At 36.6% G+C, this 26840-nt stretch overlaps 2 protein-coding genes across 2 annotated transcripts in view; one reads left to right on the forward strand and one right to left on the reverse strand.

The window, feature by feature from the left end:
- ASZ1 (ankyrin repeat, SAM and basic leucine zipper domain containing 1) overlaps positions 1 to 20858 on the reverse strand; it is a 78085-nt gene extending 57227 nt beyond the window's left edge. Inside the window, exons 1-4 of the mRNA XM_068550065.1 lie at positions 20748 to 20858; positions 20282 to 20381; positions 16536 to 16658; positions 14402 to 14513 (exon numbers count right to left, since the gene is read on the reverse strand). Coding sequence (XP_068406166.1) covers positions 14402 to 14513; positions 16536 to 16658; positions 20282 to 20381; positions 20748 to 20852 — 440 coding nt within the window. The 5' untranslated portion in view covers positions 20853 to 20858. The remainder of the gene's footprint in view (positions 1 to 14401; positions 14514 to 16535; positions 16659 to 20281; positions 20382 to 20747) is intronic.
- Positions 20851 to 26840, forward strand: part of CFTR (CF transmembrane conductance regulator) — a 233003-nt gene continuing 227013 nt past the window's right edge. The window contains exon 1 of the mRNA XM_068549816.1: positions 20851 to 21007. Coding sequence (XP_068405917.1) covers positions 20851 to 21007 — 157 coding nt within the window. The remainder of the gene's footprint in view (positions 21008 to 26840) is intronic.

Genomic DNA, 26840 nt, shown 5'->3' on the forward strand with positions numbered 1-26840 from the left:
AATGTGAATGCACAATGAGGGGAGGAGAGGACATTCCAAACTGAAGAATAACAAAAGCAAAAACATAGAGGCAGGAATGATTACGTATCTGAGGAACATTGCTGAAATTGTATAAATAAAATAAAGTTAGATATTAGGGAGTAGCAGAAATAGGTGGGATCAAACTATGGAGAGTTTTGGATTTCACCTAATAGACAACAGGAAGTGTGTTCTACAGGTAACAGCATATAGGACTGACTAAAGTACAGAAATAGTGCAGTTAGAAATATCAATTAGGAGGCTATTAAAGTTGCCCCTAACGTGGGATGATAAATATAAAAACTGCAATAACTCTAAGAGAGATTACAAAGAAAGATAAATTATACATAAAAGTGAATGGCAAAGTCTGAGATAAATATCAGTTTTTCTTGGTATAAATTTATGTCCAAAATTCAAAATTAACTATTGCTTTAAGCATACGGTAAAAAGGAAATACAATTATTATGGCCATGAAGAAAATACATTTAGGGTGACATGGTAAATCATGAGGGCCGTCCACCCAATATTGCTGATTCTCCTTCTGTGAACACTTCCTTACTCCCTTGAAGTTAGATATGGCCATGTGACCATACTTAAATAGAAGAAATGGCATGGGTCTCTTCCAGGTGGAAGCTTTAGTAGCCAGCACACAATATACCATTGGTGCCAGACACAAGTCAGAATTTGAAAGGGTTTCGTTCCTGTTTTTTTTGTCTTGGTTTCTGTGTATGTGTTTTGAGAGATGAGCGTCAAGTGCTTTCATTAGCTAGCTTTTCTCACCTCTATCCTCTCCATTCTGTGCTTTCAAAAGGACCAAGCAGATTTCCACGTATATGAATAGCAATATTAATCCTATGCCCTGTATATGCAAGGTATCACTAAGATATTTGTCACCTTTTGCATACATGGGAAACTGATGACAAAGATAAGATCAGCTCCTATATGCAGATAAAGAAAAGACAGGTAAATGAAAAGATGAGTATAGGATATGGACAGGCAATTTATAAAAAAAAAAAGAAAGAAAATCACAAAATAACAATTTCTAGTAATATTTTCTAAATAAGTTATTTAAAAAATTTTTTTCTGCAAATATTCTTGTGACTTCGGCCTATGTTTTCAGAGCAAAGAGTCATATCATTACTTAATACTAGAACACAAGTTAATATTTTAATTGAAAATTACACCTCAATCTACCAAACTGTTCCAGTGACATTTACAACTAAATTTATATTGTGATAAAGAAAGCAACATTTTTCCCAGAGTACTTTCTGTATAGGCAATAACACTGAACAAGTTAACAATCACACAATGATTACGTCAAAACCTTGGACATTAGTTAATGTGTGCTGTCTTATCAATGGTAATAAAACATCTATTGAAAATAAAATGTCACATCATTTTACAAAACCCTTATCTCATGACTAAGCGATGTGAATATAACAAACTCCCCTGCCAGAAAAATTGCCTACTAAATGTAAAGAAAATATATATTTTTTAATATAAGAAAATGTTTTAGCAAACTGGGGGAAAAACACACAAGTCCTAAAAACAGAAATGTTAATTATATGTACTTTTTAAAGGCTTATTATTACTCAAACAATAAAAATACCAACTGCAAATTTAAGGCTAGATTGAAGAGGGTTTCAAATTTTATCATGTATCCAATAGTCTAATATAGACCTTTTAGACTTTAATAATTTACAGTATCATCTGTTACTGAATTATCAATATAAAAAAATAAAGAATGATAAAATCCATACTATGGCACAGCTGCCAAGTTCCAATCAGTTTAGTCACAGGCCACCTTGTTTTCAGAGCTACATACAATTATGCTGAATTAAGGTGATAATATTTTTCTGTTCACATACTTCCCTTTGCAATCTGTGGACTTTTCAAGTAAGAACATTCAAGTACCAACAATAACTTAGGGAAAGAGAGGAAAAACCCAAAGATACAAGGCAAATTTAAGACGTGTTTTGCAACAATTAGAAAAGACATGCTGTTTAAACTGGTTGTCTTGAAAAATCCTCAACCTAGACAAGACGGGGAATATAAATACATCCCCAATGGTGGATCCTATTCACATCAAACTTGTGAATTCCCTTACCAAACCTTTGCTACATTCAAAGGCTTAAACACTTGATTGCCAACTTTCTGTTCTGTAAAAATAACATACCATCTACCACAGAGCAGTAAGGATTATATTAGACAACATATTTAAGAGCAATTAACACAGTGCCTGGTACACAGGAAACATTGAATAAATGTTTCATTAAAAAACAAAATAAAAAACCTAACCCCAGAAACCCCAGAAATTCTAAAGCTAAAATAAATAAATCAGTATTAAATTGTTGTATTTGCTAGACACAGTACACTAAGTATTGTCAGTGGTAAGATCCAAGAGAAACATAAAACATGATTTGTGTTAATTTAAAAATGGCTTTCAAGTTGTCAGGTTTTTTCCCATTAGTCCTACAGGAAGGAAAATAAAAAGAATTTTTAAAATTAAGAAAAACTAATAAAAGAACAAGGTAGATCTATATGTACTCACACTTAACTGATCATTAAATAATAAATCAATGCTGTTTTCAACAAGATTTTTAAAAGTCTGCAAGGAATACAAAGAGTTAAAGAGATAACAGAAGACATATAAATAAAACAATTAAAAAATTTAGAAGATGCTGATTTCTACTTCCAGTAATGGCAAGCTAAATTTGGATCAAAATTGTGAAGGCTTTTAAAATAGCTAGATAAAATTTTTTTTTAAATTTCTTAGAGACTGAATAAGATATCAAAGAACTACTAACTGAAGTGGCAAAAACCCAAAGAGGTAAATAAACAGTTGCTTTTGCCTTGAGGGCATCTGGCAGTGCGTAAGAACCCAATGAGAAATTGAGCTGTGGCTTTGGTGGCTTCAAACTTCAAGATAAACAAAATTCAAAGCACTGGGCTTATACAAAGTAGAGAGTTTACTAAACCATACTCAAGACATATTAATCTGGGACTCTCAGTACCTTTAGGGTAAGGATGAACCAGAAATAAACCAGCTGTTTAGGTTTAATTTACATCACCAAAATGGTCCAGGGAACTTCAACCCCTGAACTTAGATTACATGAGTCCTGGACTGATAGTGCCCTAGGCACCTGTAAGAAATATACAAAATCCTCTCTGATGGATCATCCGAGGCCTCATATTATTCCAACAAGTAAGTTTTAAAATCTAATGACTAGCACCTAGTCATGAGTGAGAAGCATAAGAAACTACTGCTAACAGAGACAAACCCACAAAGATCCCAAATACTGTAACTGTTACATCTAGACTATATGTTTACCATATTAAAGAAGTTCTATTTAGAGCCTGAAAATATTTTCAGGGAACAAGAAGCTATAAACTTCTTTATAACACTTAATAATACTTTATAACTTCTTTATAACACTGCCAATTTTAAAAAGAATCAAATAGAATTTCTAGAAATAAAAAAAGTAACTGAAATTATGAACTCAACTGATGAGTTTAACAATAAATTAGAAGCAAGTGAAATGAGATTCAATGACCTACAAGGCAGATTAGAAGCTATTACCCAGAATGTGGCACAGTGAAAAAAAAGATGGAGAATAAAGAAGACAGACATTGAGGATACAGTGAGAAGGTCTAACAGATATACAATCAGAGACCCAGAAAGAGAGAAAAGAACAGGGCAGAGGTAATATTTAAAGAGATAATGGGTGAGACTTCTCCAGAACTGAGGCACCAACCCCACATTTAGAAGCTTGTCATAATAATGCTTGAAGTGGCAGATGGAGATACCTTAATAATACCTACCACATTAAATTGGTGTTTTGTTCATTAGCCATTTTCAAGATGAAACAGAGAAATGTTAGAAGAAACTAGGAAAAATTTGCCAAAATACATGGACACCTAGGAATCAAATGTACTAGCAGATTTGAAAGTCTACTCTGTATACAAAATTTGGGAACAACATAAAACTTCAAAGTAGATGAGAGTTGCTCTTTTAAATAACCTTTATCTAATAAATTTGAATATTATTAAATGTTCACCATAACAATGAACTAGAATGGCTAAGGAAATAAAAGAAACGCTGAAAATGATATAAGAGCAATTAGTGATATTGACATTCAGCACATATACACAAAGGGCTTGCTGAACCAAATCAAACAACGAACACCAATAAGCATTCAGCAGGTAAAACAAAGAAGCAGACAGTCACAGCTATCTGAAGAATTGACAAGATGCTCGTCTCTATTTAGTTTAACTCACAACTCAATCTAGAAAAGCGGGCATCGCTCAAAAAGACTGCAAAGCTTCAAATAACTGGGGCAACGTTTAGTCAAAAAATACACTAAACTGTACACTTAAAAATGGTTAAAATGGCAAATTTCATGTTCTAAATATTTTACCACAATTTTAAAAATTTAAAAAAAAAAGAAAAGGGGGCGATAGGTAGGACTCAATAGTTTAAACTTTAGAGGAAAAGACACAGGAATATGGGGAGAGTTGAAGAAAGGAGTGAGATCAAAAAACACTGTGGAAAGACAAGCTAAGGGACTGGCTACAGGTGCTTGGACCTAATACCAGGAGCTGCTAGGGATACAGAATCATGCACTATGTTGTCTGCACTCATGCTGCCTTAGCACAGAGCAAGCCATAATATGCTTTCAATTCTGCCTACTGAAGTATTTTAACAATTTCACAGTCTTTTAAATATACTATTCCGTCTTTTCTTTCAATTCCAAGCCAATCAATTTTCTGCCTGATTGAGTCAGCTATTTTTGTCAGGCCATAAAGACTTCATCACATCTCTTTAAACTAGTACAGAATTTCCATACAGTGGAAACTCAGCAATAAAAAGGAATGTTACAATGTTACAATAACAAAGTGAATCAACTATATGTATACATATATCCCCATATCCCCTCCCTCTTACATCTCCCTCCCACCCTCCTTATCCCACCCCTCTAGGTGGTCACAAAGCACCCAGCTGATCTCCCTGATCTCCCAGCTGCTTCCCACTAGCTATCTATTTTACATTTGGTAGTGTATATATGTTAATGCTACTCTCTCACTTCATCCCAGCCTACCCTTCCCCCTCCCTGTGTCCTCAAGTCCATTCTCTACATCTGTGTCTTTATTCCTGTCCTGCCCCTAGGTTCATCAGAACCATTTTTTTTTTTTTAGATTCCATATATATGTGTTAGCATACAGTATTGGTTTTTCTCTTCCTGACTTACTTCACTCTGTATGACAGACTCTAGGTCCATCCACCTCACTACAAATAACTCAATTCCGTTTCTTTTTATGGCTAATATTCCATTGTATATATGCGCCACATCTTCTTTATCCATTCATCTGTCAATGGACACTTAGGTTGCTTCCATGTCCTGGCTATTGTAAATAGTGCTACAATGAACATTGTGGTACATGCTTCTTTTTGAATTATAGTTTTTGCATGGTATATGCCCAGTAGTGGGATTGCTGGGTCGTATGGTAGTTCTATTTTTAGTTTTTAAAGGAACATCCATACTGTTCTCCATAGTGGCTGTATCAATTTACATTCCCACCAACAGTGCAAGAGGGTTCAAAAAGGAACAAATTTCTGATACACACAACATGGATGAATCTTTAAAACATTATCCTGAGTGAAAATATTCTGTATAATTATATTTATGTAACATTTTAGAATAGCAAAAAATAATTTATAGTGATAGACGTAAGTTCCAGGGACTTCCCTCGTGGTCCAGTGGTAAAGAATCCGCCTTCCAATGCAGGGGACGTGGGTTTAATCACTGGTCGGGCAACTAAGCCCACGTGCCACAACTGCTGAGCTCAGGCACCTCAGCAAGAGAGCCCACATGCAGCAAACTACAGATCCCATGCGCCCTGGAGCCTGAGCACCACAAGTAGAGAGAGAAAACCCGCATGCCACGAGTAGAGAGAAGCTCGCTCTGCAACAAAGAGCCTGCATGCCTCAACGAAGAGACCACCTGCCGCAACTAAGACCCAACGCAGCAAAATATAAAAAAGAAGAAGTAAGGTCCAGAGCACTGTGAAGGGGCATGAAGGAACTTTCTGGGATGATAGAAATGTTCCATGCTGGGGTGTGAGTTACACAAATGTGTGTTTGTCAAAACTGATCCAACTGTGTACTGAAAATCTGAATATTTCACTGTATGTAAATTACATACAATAAAAAACTTCACTATAGAATTTCCTCAGTACCATTCAGCAAGACCTCTAATTAATTAAGTATAGGGAATTCAACAGTTTCTTCTTAAATTTTATTCTTCTATTCACTTTTAGTGCAAACAGAACCAAGTGGTATATTTGATTTAAGTGATTCACTTCCATTATAAGATCTAGAATTATTTTCCTGCTTCTAATACTGGTAAAACCCTCCTTTTCTTTTTTCCATATTCTATGCAAACTAAGACTGTCTTTTATGTTATATCCATAGAATACAGAAGGGCTTCCATGCTACTTTATATATCAAAAATGAGACTTCTGTCTTCTATATTAGAGGCTGATCTCTAAGAATTTTCTGTTACTTTAACTTCATGAAACAAGACTACTGATCTCATTTTAGTTAAAAAAAAAAAGTAGTTACAGGTCAACTTCCTTTGCAACTGGCAAGTAAGGATATGACCATCAAGCTTTCACAAAAACGATCCATTTATGTTTTATGGCTGACTCTTCCCCCTCTTTTTCTTGAGAGGTAATTTCTGTCAGTTCAACAAAACAGGCTATGTCAACAGCTTGAAAGTAAATTCACCTAAACATGTTTTAACTGAACAGGAGTTCCCTCACATATCCCTTATATTTTCTGGCATTTTGTACATGAGACTAAAACTCGCAATCTTCTAATAGGTTTCAATTTTTGCCACTGCTATGAATTACCTATAAAATTACCTATAAAATTCCCCCAAATCTCACTGCACTCTCCTGCGTCCTGAGATTTTTTTCTTTTACACTGCCAGCATGCTATCCCTGTAGGTCCACTAATGCTATCCATATAAAATCTGCAGCCTAAAAGCACTATTTGCCATGACTTATTCTCTTTTTAGCTCTATCAAGATCCTTTTTCTGCAAGAAAACACAATTTAATCATTTTATTGCTTTATTTGAGCATTAAAATAAAAGCAGTTGAATAGTTTGTTTTTTCAGGTATTTCTCACAGTTGTTAATTAGATGCAGACTGCTCTTTTCTTCAGCCATGCTGTAGAATTCTCTATTTATTTTAGTTGAGCACATACCAATCTAAATCTTATACTCTTTCAAATTCAGCAAATTCTCTAGAGTTTGAGTTTTGAAATTGTGTGGTTGCCTTATAGTTTTACCTTCAGATTCTAACCTTGTGTTATTTTAATTCAAATAAAATATGTTTTTTCCAAATATTCCCTATGTATCTAGAAGACACCTTCTAGTTCTTAAGGAAATAGAATAGTCTGACACTGATTTGCTTGACTTCTCCTTCAATGTGTTTACAAGATGGTAAGTGACTGGGAGGGTTAAAGACTTCAATATCTATAGTATCTTGCAGAAGTAGGAACAAAAATTGAAGAGCAGCAACAAAAGACAATTTTCCAACGAATCCAGAGAGACAAGTCTTATCATAAGCCATTGCTAAAAGTACAAATCAAAATTACAGCACCTCAGAGGGCAGACAGCAAAAGCAAGAAGAACTACAATCCTGCAGCCTGTGGAACAAAAACCACATTCACAGAAAGACAGACAAGATGAAAAGGCAGAGAGCTATGTACCAGATGCAGGAACAAGATAAAACCCCAGAAAAACAACTAAATGAAGTGGAGATAGGCAACCTTCCAGAAAAAGAATTCAGAATAATGATAGTGAAGATGATCCAGGACTTCGGAATAAGAATGGAGGCAAAGATCGAGAAGATGCAAGAAATGTTTAACAAAGACCTAGATGAATTAAAGAACAAACAGAGATGAACAATACAATAACTGAAATGAAAACTACACTAGAAGGAATCAATAGCAGAATAACTGAGGCAGAAGAACGGATAAGTGACCTGGAAGACAAAATGCTGGAATTCACTGCTGCGGAACACTCTAAAGAAAAAAGAATGAAAAGAAATGAAGACAGCCTAAGAGACCTCTGGGACAACATTAAACACAACAACATTCGCATTATAGGGGTCCCAGAAGGAGAAGAGAGAGAGAAAGGACCAGAGAAAATATTTGAAGAGATTATAGTTGAAAACTTCCCTAACATGGGAAAGGAAATAGCCACCCAAGTCCAGGAAGCGCAGAGAGTCCCATACAGGATAAACCCAAGGAGAAACACGCCGAGACACATAGTAATCAAAGTGGCAAAAATTAAAGACAAAGAAAAATTATTGAAAGCAGCAAGGGAAAAACGACAAATAACATACAAGGGAATTCCCATAAGGTTAACAGCTGATTTCTCAGCAGAAACTCTACAAGCCAGAAGGGAGTGGCGTGATGTACTTTAAGTGATGAAAGGGAAGAAACTACAACGAAGATTACTCTATCCGGCAAGGATCTCATTCAGATTCGATGGAGAAATCAAAAGCTTAACAGACAAGCAAAAGCTAAGAGAATTCAGCACCACCAAACCAGCTCTACAACAAATGCTAAAGGAACTTCTCTAAGTGGGAAACACAAGAGAAGAAAAGGACATACAAAAACAAACCCAAAACAATTAAGAAAATGGTCATAGGAACATACATATTGATAATTACCTTAAATGTGAATGGATTAAATGCTCCAACCAAAAGACACAGGCTTCCTGAATGGATACAAAAACAAGACCCATATATATGCTGTCTACAAGAGACCCACTTCAGACCTAGGGACACATACAGACTGAAAGTGAGGGGATGGAAAAGATATTCCACACAAGTGGAAATCAAAAGAAAGGTGGAGTAGCAGTACTCATATCAGATAAAATAGACTTTAAAATAAAGAATGTTACAAGAGACAAGGAAGGACACTACATAATGATCAAGGGATCAATCCGAGAAGAAGATACAACAATTATAAATATATATGCACCCAACATAGAAGCACCTCAATACTTAAGGCAACTGCTAACAGCTATAAAAGAGGAAATCAACAGTAACACAATAATAGTGGGGGACTTTAATACCTCACTTACACCAGTGGACACATCATCCAAACAGAAAATAAATAAGGAAACAGAAGCTTTAAATGACACAATAGACCAGATAGATGTAATTGATATTTATAGGACATTCCATCCAAAACAGCAGATTCTACTTTCTTCTCAAGTGCGCACGGAACATTCTCCAGGATAGATCACATCTTGGGTCACAAATCAAGCCTCAGTAAATCTAAGAAAATTGAAATCATATCAAGCATCTTTTCTGACCACAATGGTATGAGATTAAAAATGAATTACAGGGAAAAAAACGTAAAAACCACAAACACATGGAGGCTAAACAATACGTTACTAAATAACCAAGAGATCACTGAAGAAATCAAAGAGGAATTCAAAAAGTACCTAGAGACAAATGACAATAAAAACACAACCATCCAAAACCTATGGGATGCAGCAAAAGCAGTTCTAAGACGGAAGTTTATAGCTATACAAGCCTAACTCAAGAAACAAGAAAAATCTCAAATAAACAATCTAACCTTACACCTAAAGGAACTAGAGAAAGAAGAACAAACAAAACCCAAAGTTAGCAGAAGGAAAGAAATCATAAAGACCAGAGCAGAAATAAATGAAAAAGAAACAAAGAAAACCATAGCAAAGATCAATAAAACTAAAAGTTGGTTCTTTGAGAAGATAAACCATTAGCCAGACTCATCAAGAAAAAGAGGGAGAGGACTCAAATCAATAAAATTAGAAATGAAAAAGGAGAAGTTACAACAGACACTGCAGAAATACAAAGCATCCTAAGAGACTACTACAAGCAACTCTATGCCAATAAAATGGACAACCTGGAAAAAATGGACAAATTCTTAGAAAGGTATAACCTTCCAAGACTGAATCAGGAAGATATAGAAAATATGAACGACCAATCACAAGTAATGAAATTGAAACTGTGATTAAAAATCTTCCAACAAACAAAAGTCCAGCACCAGATGGCTTCACAGGTGAATTCTATCAAACATTTAGAGAAGAGCTAACACCCATCCTTCTCAAACTCCTTCAAAAAATTGCAGAGGAAGGAACACTCCCAAACTCATTCCATGAGGCCACCATCAACCTGATACCAAAACCAGACAAAGATACTACAAAAAAAGGAAATTACAGACTAATATCACTGATGAATATAGATGCAAAAATCCTCAACAAAATACTAGCAAACAGAATCCAACAACACATTTAAAGGGTCATACACCATGATCAAATGGGATTTATCCCAGGGATGCAAGGATTCTTCAATATATGCAAATCAATCAATGTGATACACCATATTAACAAATTGAAGAAGAAAAACCATATGATCATCTCAATAGATGCAGAAAAAGCTTTTGACAAAATTCAGCACCCATTTATGATAAAAACTCTCCAGAAAGTGGGCATAGAGGGAACCTACCTCAACATAATAAAGGCCATATATGACAAACCCACGGCAAACATCATTCTCAATGGTGAAAAACTGAAAGCATTTCCTCTAAGATCAGGAATGAGACAAGGATATCCACTCTCACCACTATTATTCAACATAGTTTTGGAAGTCCTAGCCCTGGCAGTCAGAGAAGAAAAAGAGATAAAAGGAATACATATTGGAAAAGAAAGGTAAAACTGTCACTGTTTGCAGATGACATGATACTATACATAGAGAATCCTAAAGATGCCACCAGAAAACTACTAGAGCTAATCAATCAATTTGGTAAAGTTGCAGGATACAAACTTAATGCACAGAAATCTTTTGCATTCCTATACACTAATGATGAGAAACCTGAAAGAGAAATTAAGGAAACACTCCCATTTACCACTGCAACAAAAAGAATAAAATACCTAGGAATACACCTACCTAGGGAGACAAAAGACCTTTATGCAGAAAACTATAAGACACTGATGAAAGAAATTAAAGATGATACCAACAGATGGAGAGATATACCATGTTCTTGGATTGGAAGAATCAATATTGTGAAAATGACTATACTACCCAAAGCAATCTACAGATTCAATGCAATCCCTATCAAATTACCAATGGCATTTTTTACAGAACTAGAACAAAAAATCTTAAAATTTGTATGGAGACACAAAAGACCCCAAATAGCCAAAGCAGTCTTGAGGGAAAAAAACGGAGCTGGAGGAATCAGACTCCCTGACTTCAGAATATACTATAACGCTACAGTAATCAAGACAATATGGTACTGGCACAAAAACAGAAGCATAGATCAATGGAACAAGATAGAAAGCCCAAAGATAAACCCACGCACCTATGGTTAACTAATCTATGACAAAGGAAGCAAGGATATACAATGGAGAAAAGACAGCCTCTTCAATAAGTGGTGCTGGGAAAACTGGACAGTTACATGTCAAAGAATGAAATCAGAACACTCCCTAACACCATACACAAAAATAAACTCAAAATGGAATCAGACCTAAATGTAAGACCGGACACTATAAAACTCTGAGAGGAAAACATAGGAAGAACACTCTTTGACATAAATCACAGCAAGATCTTTTTTGATCCACCTCCTACAGTAACGGAAATAAAAACAAAAATAAACAAATGGGACCTAATGAAACTTCAAAGCTTTTGCACAGCAAAGGAAACCATAAACAAGACGAAAAGACAACCCTCAGAATGGGAGAAAATATTTGCAAATGAATCAACGGACAAAGGATTAATCTCCAAATTATATAAACAGCTCATGCAGCTCAATATTATAAAAACCAACAACCCAATCCAAAAATGGGCAGAAGACCTAGATAGACATTTCTCCAAAGAAGACATACAGATGGCCAAGAAGCACATGAAAAGCTGCTCAACATCACTAATCATTAGAGAAATGCAAATCAAAACCACAATGAGGTATCACCTCACACCAGTAAGAATGGGCATCATCAGAAAATCTACAAACAACAAACGCTGGAGAGGGTGTGGAGAAAAGGGAACCCTCTTGCACTGTGCGTGGGAATGTAAATTGATGCAGCCACTATGGAGAACAGTATGGAGGTTCCTTAAAAAACGAAAAATAGAATTACCATTACCATGACCCAGCAATCCCACTCCTGGGCATATACCCAGAGAAAACTGTAATTCCAAAAGACACATGCACCCCAATGTCCACTGCAGCACTATTTACAATAGCCAGGTCATGGAAGCAACCTAAATGCCCATCAACAGACGAATGGATAAAGAAGACGTGGTACATATATACAATGGAATATTACTCAGCCATAAAAAGGAACGAAATTGAGTCATTTGTTAAGACGTGGATGGATCTAGAGACTGTCATACAGAGTGAAGTAAGTCAGAAAGAGAAAAACAAACATTGTATATTAACGCATGTATGTGGAACCTAGAAAAATGGTACAGATGAACCGGTTTGCAGGGCAGAAGTTGAGACACAGATGTAGAGAACAAACGTATGGACACCAAGGGGGGAAAGCCACGGGGGGGTGGGGATGGTGGTGTGCTGAATTGGGCCATTGGGACTGACATGTATACACTGATGTGTATAAAATCAATGACTAACAAGAACCTGCTGTATGAAAAAATAAATAAAATTCAAAAAAAAAATTACAGCACCTGTTGAAGTTTACTTCAGTAAGGTATCCTGGAGTTCCTAATTTCAAGGTACAATCAGATTCAAAAGGTATACCTAACTAGGGATTATACTGTAAATGACAGAATAAAAGTTCCTGTGAATTGATTTGCTAAGAATTCGCAGGTAGTTTCTTTCCCAGTTCTTTTTAAATCTTTATTTGTTAAATACTGATTATCCACTCCATAAGCTTTGACTTTTCTCACACTAGATTTTTCAACCTTGGCACTTTTGACATTTTGGGATGGGCAATTCTTTGTTTTAAGGGGCTGTCCTACACAGCCCCTTTGTAGGATGTTTAGTAGCATCCCTGGCCTCTATCCATTAGATGCCAGTAGCGTCTCCCAGATGTGACAATCAAAAATGTCTCCAGGGACTTCCCTCGTGGCACAGTGGTTAAGAATCCGCCTGCCAATGCAGGGGACACGGGTTTGAGCCCTGGTAAGGGAAGATCCCACATGCCAAGGAGCAGCTAAGCCCGTGTGCCACAGCTACTGAACCTGCGCTCTAGAGCCCGCGTGCTGGAACTACTGAGCCTGCGTGCTGCAACTACTGAAGCCCGTGTGTATAGAGCCCATGCTCTGCAACAATAGAAGCCACCGCAATGAGAAGCCTGCGTCCCCACCACGATGAGTAGCCTCCATTTGCCACAACTACAGAAAGCCCGCGTGCAGCAACGAAGACCCAATGCAGCCAAAAAAAAAAAAAGTCTGTAGGCTTTGCCAAAAATCCACTGGAAGACCAAATAGACCTTGCTTGAACCGCTCTACTAAATCAAAATCTCTGCCTCTCAGAAAAGATCTGGGAATTATCTACAGCTGTACAGTACTTTCCAAAGCTGCTATACAGGTCACAGAAACTAAGCTAAATTAGAAAAAAACTTCTAGAGTAAAGCCTAGTTACTTCTATATATCAGGCATTATAATTCTTTTCACACTAGACATTTTCTATGGGATGGGCTACTTCCCACTTGCTTCATTTTGAAGATTAAATAAAACAGAAAGAGCTTTAATAGGAAATTGGAGCCAGACAAGAAGGAAGTCAGTGATAGGAATTTGAAACAATCTGATTCATTTTTTTTTATTATTGACATTTTAACAGATGCAAGATACATTCACTGCATATCTTCTATGCATCTAGGCGCTATTACATATACAATATAGTTAACTGGAAAAGTCTTAGGAAAATGGAAACATTTTGATATATTATTTTGGAATTCATAGTATCTGTGTAAATTGTTTAGTGGGTCTGTGTTTTATAGAGAGAATACTAAGAGGCTTTACTATTATAGCTCAATTATCATATTCTTTTGAGTGTGTAATTCAAAGGAAAATGATACAGTTTATTGTCATACTTTCCCTCTCATTCAACTTCTTAGGACATTCCTCTAAATATTAAAAATAGAAAGACTACTTTGATGACATGCCCTTCCTTTGGTACTCTTATACAATTGGAACCATGACCTTATGACTTATTTTCATTCATCAGCTTTATGGCCAAGTAAACACACACTGCTCATGATGTTTAAAAAATCATGCTGTCAAGTGTTTAACATAATCAAACAAAAGGCTGATAATCAAAGAAAAGTATCTTCATCATTTTTGAACAAATAGTAAGGTTCTTACCTACAAGCAACATTTGGATCAGCATTTCTTGAAAGTAGTAGCTCTACACACTTCAAGATCTGTTCCTCTGAGCCACAAGCAGAACATGCAGTTATCAAAATAGTTTGCTTATCTATAGTGAAAGGAAAGGTGAGGAAAACCCCATACACATCAGAAAGTGTATCTAATTAACTTCTTTTACCATTCAAAAGATTCTAAATATTTATTGCATTCTTAAAATTCTATAACCTATTTCCAAATCTCTTGTTCTTAGCAGGTAACTTTGTATTCCTTCACCAAAAAATGAGCTCAGGGATGAACTATCAATTTCCAAAGTATATCTACAATTCATTTACTAATTTCCTTTCCCTATTCTCATTTCTTCAAGAGAATAGGAAAGTGGTTCAGAGTATGGGCTCTGTGCAGATTTACTGCCTGGAGAGTTGAATAGTTTTTGATTGATTAAAGTATGCCTTGAACACATGGTTAAAAAACAATGATTGATATTCTCTGATTTCACTTCTTTAGCTCTCACTGATTTGACCACTCACTGAAATCTGGCTTATGCCCAAACTATCCTACTGAAGATGTCCTAACTGCTACATGTATTGGTTTCTTTTTAGTCCTTTTGTACTTGATCTCTCTTAGCCCATCCCATTTCCTAAAACTCTTCTTCCCTTGGCTCCTATGGCATCAGTGGAGATCAGGGTAAATTAAAAACCAAAACAAAACAAAAAACAATTCTCAAGTAAGAATTGGGGAATTAAAAATAGGTCATGCCAGCCACGGTTTACATTTGTGGTTCAATATTGACCAAATATAGAAATATAGATTCTGGTCCCAGTTCTGTCACTGATAAACTGTGATTCCAGTGATATCTTAGTAGACCTAACTTACATATAAGAAGCTAAAGTCTGCCCTCTACCTGAGGGGGCCCGTGGGATACATAAAATAATTTATGTGAACATGCTGGGCAAAATATAAAGTGTTTTATAACTGAAAGGTATTCCTCTTATTACAAGAAGCAGAGAAAGAAAACTATTAATCAGTTTTTTGAGCACAACATTTTATACACTTTCAAAAATCTCATTTCTAAGTATAGCTTTCATTGGGAGATTTTTTTTTTTTTCTTTTTAGGCCACGCCATGTGGCATGTGGGATCTTAGTTCCCCAACCAGGGATTGAACCTGTGCCCCCTGCAATGGGAGAGGAGTCTTAACCACTGGACCACCAGGGAAGTCCCTGGGTGACATTTTTCTTTTTTTCCCCTGGGTGATATTTTTAAATGACACAATAAGAAAAACCTACCACAGCAGCAGATTAAACATAAAATTGTCAATAAGACAAGAATTTATATAAAATATATAAATGAGAAAAAAATAGAAATGATTTTACAAATATCTAATGTAGTAAAAAATTAATAAGAAAATTAATTCTAAAATGAAACCTATACCTGAATTATGAAATGAACTGTCTATTGGAAACATGTAAAAAATAATCAGTAATTCAATATAATAATTAAATAGCATTTGCACATATACTCTTATTCTTCAAAAGCAATCAAAGCACTACTGACAAAGACAGAAACAAATGGATTTAATAAATTATCTTTGAAACAACTTTAAGTGATATAATTCAGAGTTGAGCTGTAAATTCCAAAGACTGATTTTCAAGCAATTTTCCACTAAATTATCAGCTTTTCAGTGTTTTCTTTCAATGCATTTTACCTTAAAAATAACCAAAACTCTCTAGCATAGAAGTTAAAGGTATATAGTAAGAACACAACCATTTATAACAATAATATAAATGGAATATATCTCTTTGGATAGAAGGTTTTTCAAAATATCTATGGTTTCTAATTTGGTTTTTTATGTTGTTTATAGAAGATTTTTTTAAAAAACTAATTTTTTTCACTTTGTATAATAGCTGCTTGGGAATCAAGAAAATCACAGTAAAGATAATCAGTTAAGTTACCTCAAATATCTTAACCTTATTTCGATTTTTTTCAAGAGCAAAGGTTTATTTTAAAGTGAATATATGAAAACAGAGCCTGGAAAGTATATATCACCACCCCCAAACAGAATATAATTAGGCTTCTAAACAGAAAAATATACAAAGTACATTTTCACATATTTAAATATTTAAAACATCTTACCCTTATCAAAGCTTGCATTAGCACCTCTGTCCAAAAGGACCCGAAGCAGCGCTACGTTGGAAACACTGGCAGCATACATAAGGGGAGTCCACCCATAGCGAAAGCTGAACTCTACACTGATGCCTGTCAATATAAAGACAAGGTTTTAAAACCTCCCCCACCAAAAAAAAAATCACTGTCACCTTAATATGTTTAAAGTACTTCACATAGTGACATACACTGTGTACTTTATAATGGAAGGGAATTTCTTGGTAATAATGGGCTTCAGAAAAATAGAAAATTATATGAACTTTGATAAAAAAAGCTAACTTCAGTTTCACTATAGTTCACTTCAGGTTCACTATTTTCCAAGAGATTGAATCTGTCAAATGTTTTTTCATATAATATATATTTATATTAGAACAGGTTTTTACATGCTGCCTTTTTCTCTCTAGGGCAGTTGGAAAAAGTTTCACAGATATAAACTGTCTTTTTAGTTAGAATATTATCATACATCTCTATGGTGGCAAATACCAAATATATTCCTTATTAAAACTCTTTTACCTTCCTTCCCAACGCAAAATTTAACCATGGGTTACTGGCCAAACATAAGGTTAAAAAGGTAGGTTAGGGCTAAGAAATGTAGACTATAGTTTGTGATCCAGGGATTTACATAATTATATTCGTATTATAAAGAAAATGTAGGTACCACTGCTGAGAGTGGGATAGGAGGCAGGGAGAACCGGTTATGAGGCTGGAAGTCCATGCAAAAGTCAGAGCAAGGGCAGCAGAGAAAAAGAAGAAGAAATCCAAAAGGACATTTCAAAGGCAGGGTTATTGGAATTTAAAATTACTTTGAGGAAGAGGAGTGTTGGAAAAGAACAAATAGAAAATAACTTTCAAGTTCTGCTTTGGACAAATGAATGAAACAGTGAGCTAGAATAAGGAGAGGCACAGAAGAGATACCAGGCCTGAGGAGCAGGATAAAGTTTTAAATAGCCACCATCCAGAATCAGACAGGAAGGGATGGATAGTAACTGTTAAGAAACGATGAGAGCCAGCTGACCTTAAAATCCTCAAATCAATCATTAACGGTACAAATCCCTGAAGTCATCTGATTTCCACACCACCCCCACCCCCGCCACCAATAGCACTGATTGGTTTACTCACATAAAAAAGAAAAAAAAATGGTTGAACTAATCTAGATTTGGATCTAAGACTGGGGAGGAGCATAGAAGATATGATACAAGGACAAGATTATAAAAAGGCAGCGAACATAACCCATTAAATTTATGTAAAGACTTTGCTATAAAGAGATCAAGATATAAGTGGCAAACTCTCTTCAACCTAAGAAATATCTGCTAATCTTAAGAAAAGAAAAAAAAAACAGAACGTTTTTCGGTTTCAAAGAAGGAAAACTTGTATGTGAAAACCACTGAATATAGGCTTCCTTTAATACCTTATAATTTACAGGTTGTAGTCTCTGGCTCTAAAGTGTTCCATCTGCAAAGATGAAGGTCATATCACTGAAGGAATGCAAACTTGTTAGGGAGAACTCACTTTTTTTCTGTAGGAACACTAAGTTATTGAAAGACTATATTTGTCAAATTCCCAATTGTCTAACTTTAATTGATATAAGGTGCATGATAATTCCTAGGAGAAAACAACAGAAAACTATCTTAGTACATATATATATATACTGCTGGCCCAACTTGTCTTCTCTAACAAATTTTCCTCTTTAAATTGCTGCAACTGAAAGCATATGAATGAGATCAGAGAAAAGATCATTTTGTTTTCTCATTATTCTTTCCTTATTGACATTACTGCTCAAACTGTGACAGCAAAAGTAAAAAGGAAAAGATGTGACGATAAAGCTAAGCAAATGTGGCATTTTAGTATAAAAATTCTTAATAATCATCACCTCTAAGCTCAAAAAAGTAAATTATTAAGCACATATTATGTTCTAAGCATAATGCAAAAAAGATAAGTTTAAAAGGATTGACACAATATATTTTTATAGCTCAAAAACATTCAAAATAACACTAAATTGTTTGGGGGTATATACATATAGTAAAAGTATAAAGACGTACATAGGAATAATAAATACCAGCTATAGGAGAGTGGTAATCTCCAGGGGGAAAAAGATAAGTCGCCATACATTTTTTGAATGTCTAAAATATTTAATAGTTTAAAGAGAACTGAAAATGTTAGTGCATAGCAGAAGAACAAAAACCAAAGACTGCTAAAAATGGCTGACTCAAAAGGAGGTTTCATTTTTTTTATTAAACTTCCAACTGGTGCAGGAATATGTATGGCTTTAAAAGGCAAACAAGTAAAAATATTTTTTAAAGTGTTAAATAATGACATGTGGAAGGAAATCAGGAAGTACTAAAACAAGAGTTACGTGTGAAAATGAGACTTCAGGGGTAATACGGGTGAAAGTGGGGACAAAGGTGTTTCTCTACTTATACCTACTTGTTATTGTTTTTTTAAAAGGAAGTTAAAATTTTTTTGTAATTAAAGACAAATTTTAAAAGGCTGATGAAATACTTTACCAGTAGGCTCTTTTCAAGTCCTTTCAAGAGCCTCCGACACTTCATTGCACCTAGTACCACTACTCCGAAGGCAAACTCGCTTTTCTAAAACAAATTTCTGCTTATTCCATCCCATCCAACACTATGCACACTCCTGCATGTGTTCATATCCTAGTATTAGGCCTCTTTCAGTTATTCCAATTTGATTCAATTTAATTTTTTAATTATAAATTCAAGTTCCATTGTCCACAAAGTTACAGGATCCTTATTACTTGTTAACAACAGCTAATATTTATATAATGCCTATATGTTCTAAGACCTGTATATAGTCTCTCATTTTAATCACCCCCCCCCCAAAAAAAACCCTTTGATACAGTGCATTCTGGTTTTTAAAAGGGGGTAATTGAAGTTTAGGAAGTTTCCTAACTTGGTCAAGATTACAGAGCCATCAAGTGGCAGGGCTAATAATCAAACCCAGAACTGTACTGTTTCCAAAATGATTTACTTTCCAATAAGCCATGCATCTCTAGCATAGAAGGAAAACATTTTGCTATATACAATTTTGTGTGTGAATGCTTTGTATTTACAGGTAGACAGTAGATGCTTGTTACTCCTTTGATAATTTCAGTCATTATCAACAACTCACATTTCCATGTCAAGGTAATTTAAAAAAAATAATATTTAATTTAATACACAGAAAAATGTCATGGGACCCAAGACAGAATTATAATGTTTTTATAAAGAAATAGATGCTCTGGAAGTTCAAATGACTTTCCCAAGGAAGCACACTGAGTAGGCGATAGGCTGGAAGAGGTATCCAGATAGATTCCTACTTCATTCTCATTCACACACTGACACAACCAACACAGGCAAAGAACATTAACTAAAATGTACATAACTAGAAACAATTCTTGAGAAACACATAATAATAATTATAGACAAGTAAATGCTGAGCAAAGTAAGTAAGGATTATCAAAGTGGGGTAGGATTAGTCTGACTAGACCTTTTGAAGGAGATGGAACAACTGATGGACGGTGTCAGTGTGGCATTCCAAATTTGTGTTAGAGGAAGAAAATAAGGCAGAGAAAACTGAGTCAAGTAAGACATGTAGGACACTTGAGATACTAACATTCACTGTGCTTCCATTAGAAAAACAACTCAAACCTTTTAAAATAAGGAATCCTTGTGAACTGAGACAACTGTGTTAGGTTGAAACTGTCCCTTAATTCTCACCAGAATCCAGGAGCTCCTCGACCAATGAAACATCTCCTGTGGTCAAAGCTTTCTTAAATGTTTCATGCTTTTCTTCAATGGGTAACGGTCCTTTTAATTTCTAAAAAAGCAGAAAGTTAAAAAATTTTCCTGTTACACATACTTTCATTTCCACTGCATCCGGAAACAATAATGATCGGGTTTTGGTACATCTTTTTTTTGGGGGGTGGGGGGAGGTAACATCCAAAGTTTGTGACTAACTCATAACTAAAATTATCTTTGCGTTATGATGGGTCCAAACCTAAGTAAAGAGCTACATCGACAACCTAAAGAAGCGCATTTTAGGGAAACTGCGAATTGGTTTGCAGTCCAAAAGCCTGTATTTACACTGGAAAAAAAGTTAGGGAAACACAGGCGAGGAAGTATGAGGTTTCATGGCCAGGGAAGGCCGATCCAGGTGCGGCCAAGACAAGTCCTCCTTTGCTACCTGAGCTGCCCGGTCGAGATACCCAATCTCCCAGCCGTCATCCTCGCTCTCGCTACTCTCGCCTCCACCGGCCACTGCCAGACCGCGGAAGAGGCCTGCAGCCATGCCCGCCGGCCAGGTCCCTACAGAATCGGCCGCACGCCCGCCCACACGCCCGCTCTCTCTGCGCCTGCGCACCGGGGAGCGCGTAAGGCTGCGCGGGAAGGCTGTGCGGGCAAGCGCGACGCGCTGGAGTTGGGGCCTTAGGCCCTCGGGCGCAGGCGCGTGAGCGCGCGCAGTGCCCCGGGTTCATTCCCGCCAGTCGTAAGCCCTTGGGAGAGGAAAAGTGGCCCGTGTGGCGGGGTGAGCGGAGCTGACCTCCTGGCCAGGGCTTCCAATTCCTTTCGGGGGTCTTACCCTACATTCTGTTTAGGGTATTTGCTTAATGAAATTCTTGCTCTTTAAGGAATGCCCCACTTGTGGCAGGAGCAGAATGGGGATTTAAATGACGCGTAAGACTAGGCTTTCGCTTCCATTCCCTTTACCTGTCCCCCTGCCAAATCCACTGTCAAACATGCGTCCCCTGGCCAATGCTGTTGGCCAGAATATACCTCCCTGAGAAGCATCACCCATACGTTCAAGGAGCCGGCAGATAAATGAGAGCCGACAAAGGAACCAGGAGAATTCTTTAAATTTCATGTGATCTCGGATCTCATCGTAGATTTAGAAACTTCGGAACATCAAACACTCTCCCAGATGGGTAGTGTAGATGCCTTAAAGGAAATAACCGAGGAAGGGGAGGAGTGGGGAAGAGAGTGCATCAAAACAGCTGGGAAAAAGAAATGATTTAAACTTTCGGAAAGTAAACACAAACAACTCCAGGTGAAAGCGGCCCAAACTCACTTTTCTGCGTCTATTCCAGCTTCTAGATGAAATATTGGTAACACAGTGATTATCTTTGCCACCAGAGGAAAGTAGACCTATCAACGAGTAGGGCACATGTATGTACCTAAAGATAATTTTAAAAGAATGTAGCCATGCACCATTCTTAGAAAGTTTTACAATATTTTTTTCCCCTTAAGAGGTCTTTGGTGTAAGATTTTGAAATTATTTAATTCAGAGATTTTCACGGATAAGTATTTTTAAGTAGTGTGGTTATTTGGGGGCAAGGTCTGTCTTTCTAAATGCATTCATTCCATAAATGTTATGGATCACTGAGCACAGCCAGGCATAACTAAGTTAGGGGAGAAAACATCAAAAGACAAACCAAGCTGCCTCATGGAACTAACATTTTAACGAATAAAGGCAGTAAGCAAGTAAACAAACAGGATTATTGCAGATTGTAAGTGACCCAAGGAAATAAACAAGTGCTCAGTTTCTGGAATTGCATCACTTAGGGTGTTTCCCAGCCAAATCACTTACTATCAGGAGCTGTGTGCTGTTGGGCAATGTACTTAGCATCTTTCTTCATCAGTTCCCTTATCTGTAAAATGGAGATTATGATGGTACCCATCATATAGAGTTGTTTGGAAGATTAAATAAAGTAGTGGGCTTGGAATAGAGCCAGTCTCAGTGTAAGAGGTAAATAAATCTTAGCTAGTACTATTATTATTATCTTAAATAGGGTAGTTGACCTGAGCAGAGTCATGAATGACAAGAAGGAGCCGGCCATAAAAAGTGAGAGAGCAGAGCTTTCTTGGTGGAGGAGATGGCTAGTACCAAGGCCCTAAGGCAGGAAAAACCTTGGACCAAGGCCTGGGACTAGGGTGGGGCAAGTGAAGACCCTAGGGAGAAAAATTTAAGAGACACTCTTAAGAGCCTGTAAGTTCTTCTATTTTGCACTCTAGGTGTCTCATTTACTTTACCTTGTCCCTGCCCTGCTTGGACAAGAAAGGCCTGAGGCTGGAGCTTCGCTGAAGGAAGGGATATGTGATGAGAGGACCTGTTGGCCTTAAGCAAGGATTTTTAGATTTTACTGTAAGAGCAATTGGACACTGAAATATTTTTAAACTGATAAAAGTCATGTTCTGGTGTGTGTGTATGTATATATGTGTCTATTTAAAGATACTCAAATTCTTTTGTAGAGAAGGTTTTTGGTTTGAGCATCTGGCTAAACAGTGGTGCCATTTACTAAGATGGGGGAAGATCATAGGATAAACGTGAAGATGGAATGAGCATCCCAAAATTAACATATTCAATATCAAACACTCAAATGTAGCTGTCAGGTGGGTAGTTGGGTATTCAACTATGGAGCTCAGGAGAAAGGCTGATCTTGGAGATATAAATTATGGAGTTATCTACACATAATTGATTTTTAAAACTTTGGGAATTTATCCAGCAAGAGTTTTTGTAAATATAGATGCTATAGACTAAATGTTTGTGTTCCCCAGCCCCGCCTCCCCCCCCCCCCCCCGGCCCCACAAAAGTCATACGTTGAAACCTGATCCCCCAAATGATAGTATTTGGAGGTGGGACCTTTGGGAGGTGATTAGCTCATGAGGGTGGAGCCCTCACGAATGGGATTAGTGCCATGAAAGAGACCCCAGAGAACTCTCTTGTCCTACCATGTGAGGACACAAGAAGAAGGTGCCCTATGAATGAGGTAGTAAGCTCTCACCAGGCACTGAATCTGCCAGTGCCTTGGTCTTGGACTTCTCAGCCTCCAGAACTGTGAGAAATAAATTTCTGTTATTTTAAACCACCCAATCTATGGTATTCTGTTATAGCAGCCTGAACAGACTATAACAATAGATAAGATTAATCTAAAACTTATGTGGAAAGGCAAAGGAACTAGACAGCTTAAACATTCTGAGAAAGATGAATAAAGTAGGAGGAATTATCCTACTTGATTTTAAGACTTATCATGTAGCTAGCTACAGTAATCAGGACTATGCTGTATTGGAGAAGGAATAGAATGGAACAGAGAACCTGGAAATAGACCCATGTAAATAAGACCAAATGGTTTTTGACAAAGGTGAAAGAGCAGTTCAGTGGAGGAAGGATGGTCTTCAACAGATGATGCTGGATCAACTGAATATCCATAGGTAAAAAAAGTGGACTTAATTTTGAAAACCTCACTTCTTTTTAAAAATTAACTCAAAATGGATCACAGATGTACACAAATGTTCATAGCAGCATTATTCCTATTAGCCAAAAATTGGAAACAACCCAAATGTCCTTCAACTGATGAATGGATAAACAAAATGTGGTATATCCATACAATATATATTAGTTTGCCAGGACTACCATAACAAATTACTACAAATTGAGTGGCTTATAACAACAGAAATTTATTCTCTGACCATTCTGGAGGTTAGTCTGAAATCAAAGTGTCAGCAGCATCATGTTCCCTCAGAAGGCTCTGGAGGGGGCTCCTTCCTTGCCTTCTCATAGCTTCTGGTGGTTGCTAGCAATCCTTGACATTCCTTGGCTTGTAGATGCATCACTTTAATCTCTGCTTCTTTATTTACAAGGTATTCTTTTCTGTGTGTCTGTGTCTCTGAGGGCCTGTGTATCTAAATTCCCCTCTCCTTGTAAGGATATCAGTCATATTGGATTTAGGACTCACCCTAATTCACTGTGACCTCATCTTAACTTGATTATATCTGCAAAGACCTTGTTTCCAAACATGGTCACATTCATAGGTTTTGGGTGGACATGAATTTTAGGGGGTCACAGTTCAACCCAATATACCATATATATCACTTAGCATAATGTTTTCAAGATCCACATTGTAACATATATCTGTACTTCATTCCCTTTTATGCTGAATAAGGTGTGGTACTGATTTCAAAAGGTGATTTCAGGAGGTGGCAGGACCCATTAAAAGACTGCTATAATTGTGAGCTGGAGAAGTGGCAGGAAACATGGAGAGAAGAGGATGCATTCAAAATTTATTGTGAATTAGAATCACAATGGTGATTATATGAAGGACAAGGGGACAGAGAAGTCAAAGCTAATGTGACAAGGACATTAGAAGAGGAAAATGAAAATGGAGATTAATCTTGTTTTGCACAGAGACAGTCTGAAATGTCTGAGGAACATCCATGTTCAGATAAGGTGTAGAGCTCCCAGAGAGGGCTGGGCTATCAATTCAGCTTTAGAAACCATCTTCCTAAGAGGTGATAATGAATACATTAAAGCAACGATATTGCTGAGGGAGAATGGATAGGATGAAGAGATCAGTGGGCCAGAAATACATCCTTGTGGAATGACTGTTCTTTTAGAAATAATGATCAAAGAAGCAGAAGACTTGGAAGAGATCAATGTCTCAAAAATCTTGCACTGAATTATAACCTCAGATAATAACAACAGCAATAATAATGATACTAAATTCATTTTATAGTACATCCTATATTCCAGTCACAGTTCTCAGGACTTTACCTATATTAAGTCAATACTTACACAACCCTGTTGAGGTAAATATGATCTCAGTTTTACAGAAGGGGAAATGGAGACACAGAAAGGTAAAATCACCTGCCCAAGGTCATCTACCTTGGCAGGGATGGAATTCAAATGCAGAAAACAGTCGGCTCTGAAATCCATGCTTTTAGTCATCACTTTTTAACACTTATGTAGAACTTTTCTGTGCCCTGACACTTTTCTAAGCACCTTACATCCATTAATTCATGTAATCCTCACTATAACTTTTTGAGGTAAGTGCTATTATTATCTCCATTTTACAGGTGAAGAAACTGAAGTACAGAAAGGTTAGGTAAATAGCCCAAGATTATACAGCTGCTAGGTGGGATGGTCAGAATTCACAGCAGACTCTCTGGCTCCAGGATGGGGCTCAGGTTTAACTCAGGGAAGTGTGATGCCCACAAAAGCACTCAAAAGCACACAAAAGCACAAGAGCGATCCTTGTTTCTAACAAGTGTTTCACCGTCACACTGTAGCCCTGTCTCTAAAGCACTCTTTTCCAAAGCAGATTTCATCTTCTGACCAGTAAACCAGACTCAGAATAAACGTTGATTCATTTACAGGTTAATCACAAGCTTCATTCCTGGACAGATAAGAAATGGGTAATTTGGTTTTGTCGGAAAAGATTTGGAAATTCCCCCAGGGTGACTTCCTGGAGTGGGTCAGAAAGCCACCTACCCTCTTTGTTAATGACCGCAGTGTTCTGCTTAGTTAACTGATGATAGGAGACTGGTAAAACAAAGAGGGCAAGAAAACAGCAGTATCTGGGAAATAAATATTACTCAAATTTAGACTTTCCTTAGTTCCTGGGTGTTTTTTTTGTTTTGTTTTGCTTTGTTTTAACTTTTAAGCTTTGACTCAGAGATTAGTAATGATTAGCTAATACAGTTTATTTTACCAGTACCTCTGATGATGCTGTATTTGTGGGGAACTTGTTTTAAAGTTAATGTTATCATGCAGTTATAATTCTTGCTTATTTTCTAGAGTAATATATGTGGTCTCATTTTCATTCATTTAAAAAAATTCCATTGGGATCCTTAATACTTAATCCTGTCTGGGATCCAGTTGGGGTAACTGCTTCTTTTAGAGATAATTTTGGAAGCATAAAAATGGTAATTGAAAATGGTTTTTTTCAATTATTAAAATTTATATGCTCAAGACAGTCAAGGGGAGAGATAAGCGTTAAAAAAAATAACATTAATTGATTCCACAATATGTTCTGTGCTCCTACTATACATAGGCATGGAGGATGAAGTTGTAAGAAAGGCAAGATTCTTGACCTCAGAGTGTTTATAGTCTAGTAAGAAAAAGAAACAAATATATAATCAAATATCAGGTAATAATAAGTTCTATAAAGAAAAATTAACTAGGTAAAGGGAATAGAGATTAGTGGAGGCAAATGGGAATTTGAAATAGGGATTTCAGAGAAGGCCTCTCTGAAGTGTTGTTCTTAGTGTTATAGGGAGTTCCTAGGGTTTGATTTCCCATTTTAAAAGGTCATTCTGGCTAAAGGGGGAAAACACTGTATGCAGGGGGAGCAAGAGTAGAAGCAGGAATGCCAATTAAGAATCTACTACAATAGTCTAGTTTCTCAACCCCACCTGCATATTAGTATCCTCTGGAGTTGATTCTAGCCAGCCCCAGTCTAAAGCAATTATATCAAAATCTCTGGGAGTAGGGCCCTGGAGTTGA

Source organism: Eschrichtius robustus, chromosome 8, assembly GCF_028021215.1.
Source record: "Eschrichtius robustus isolate mEscRob2 chromosome 8, mEscRob2.pri, whole genome shotgun sequence".
NCBI classification, from domain to species: Eukaryota; Metazoa; Chordata; class Mammalia; order Artiodactyla; family Eschrichtiidae; genus Eschrichtius; species Eschrichtius robustus.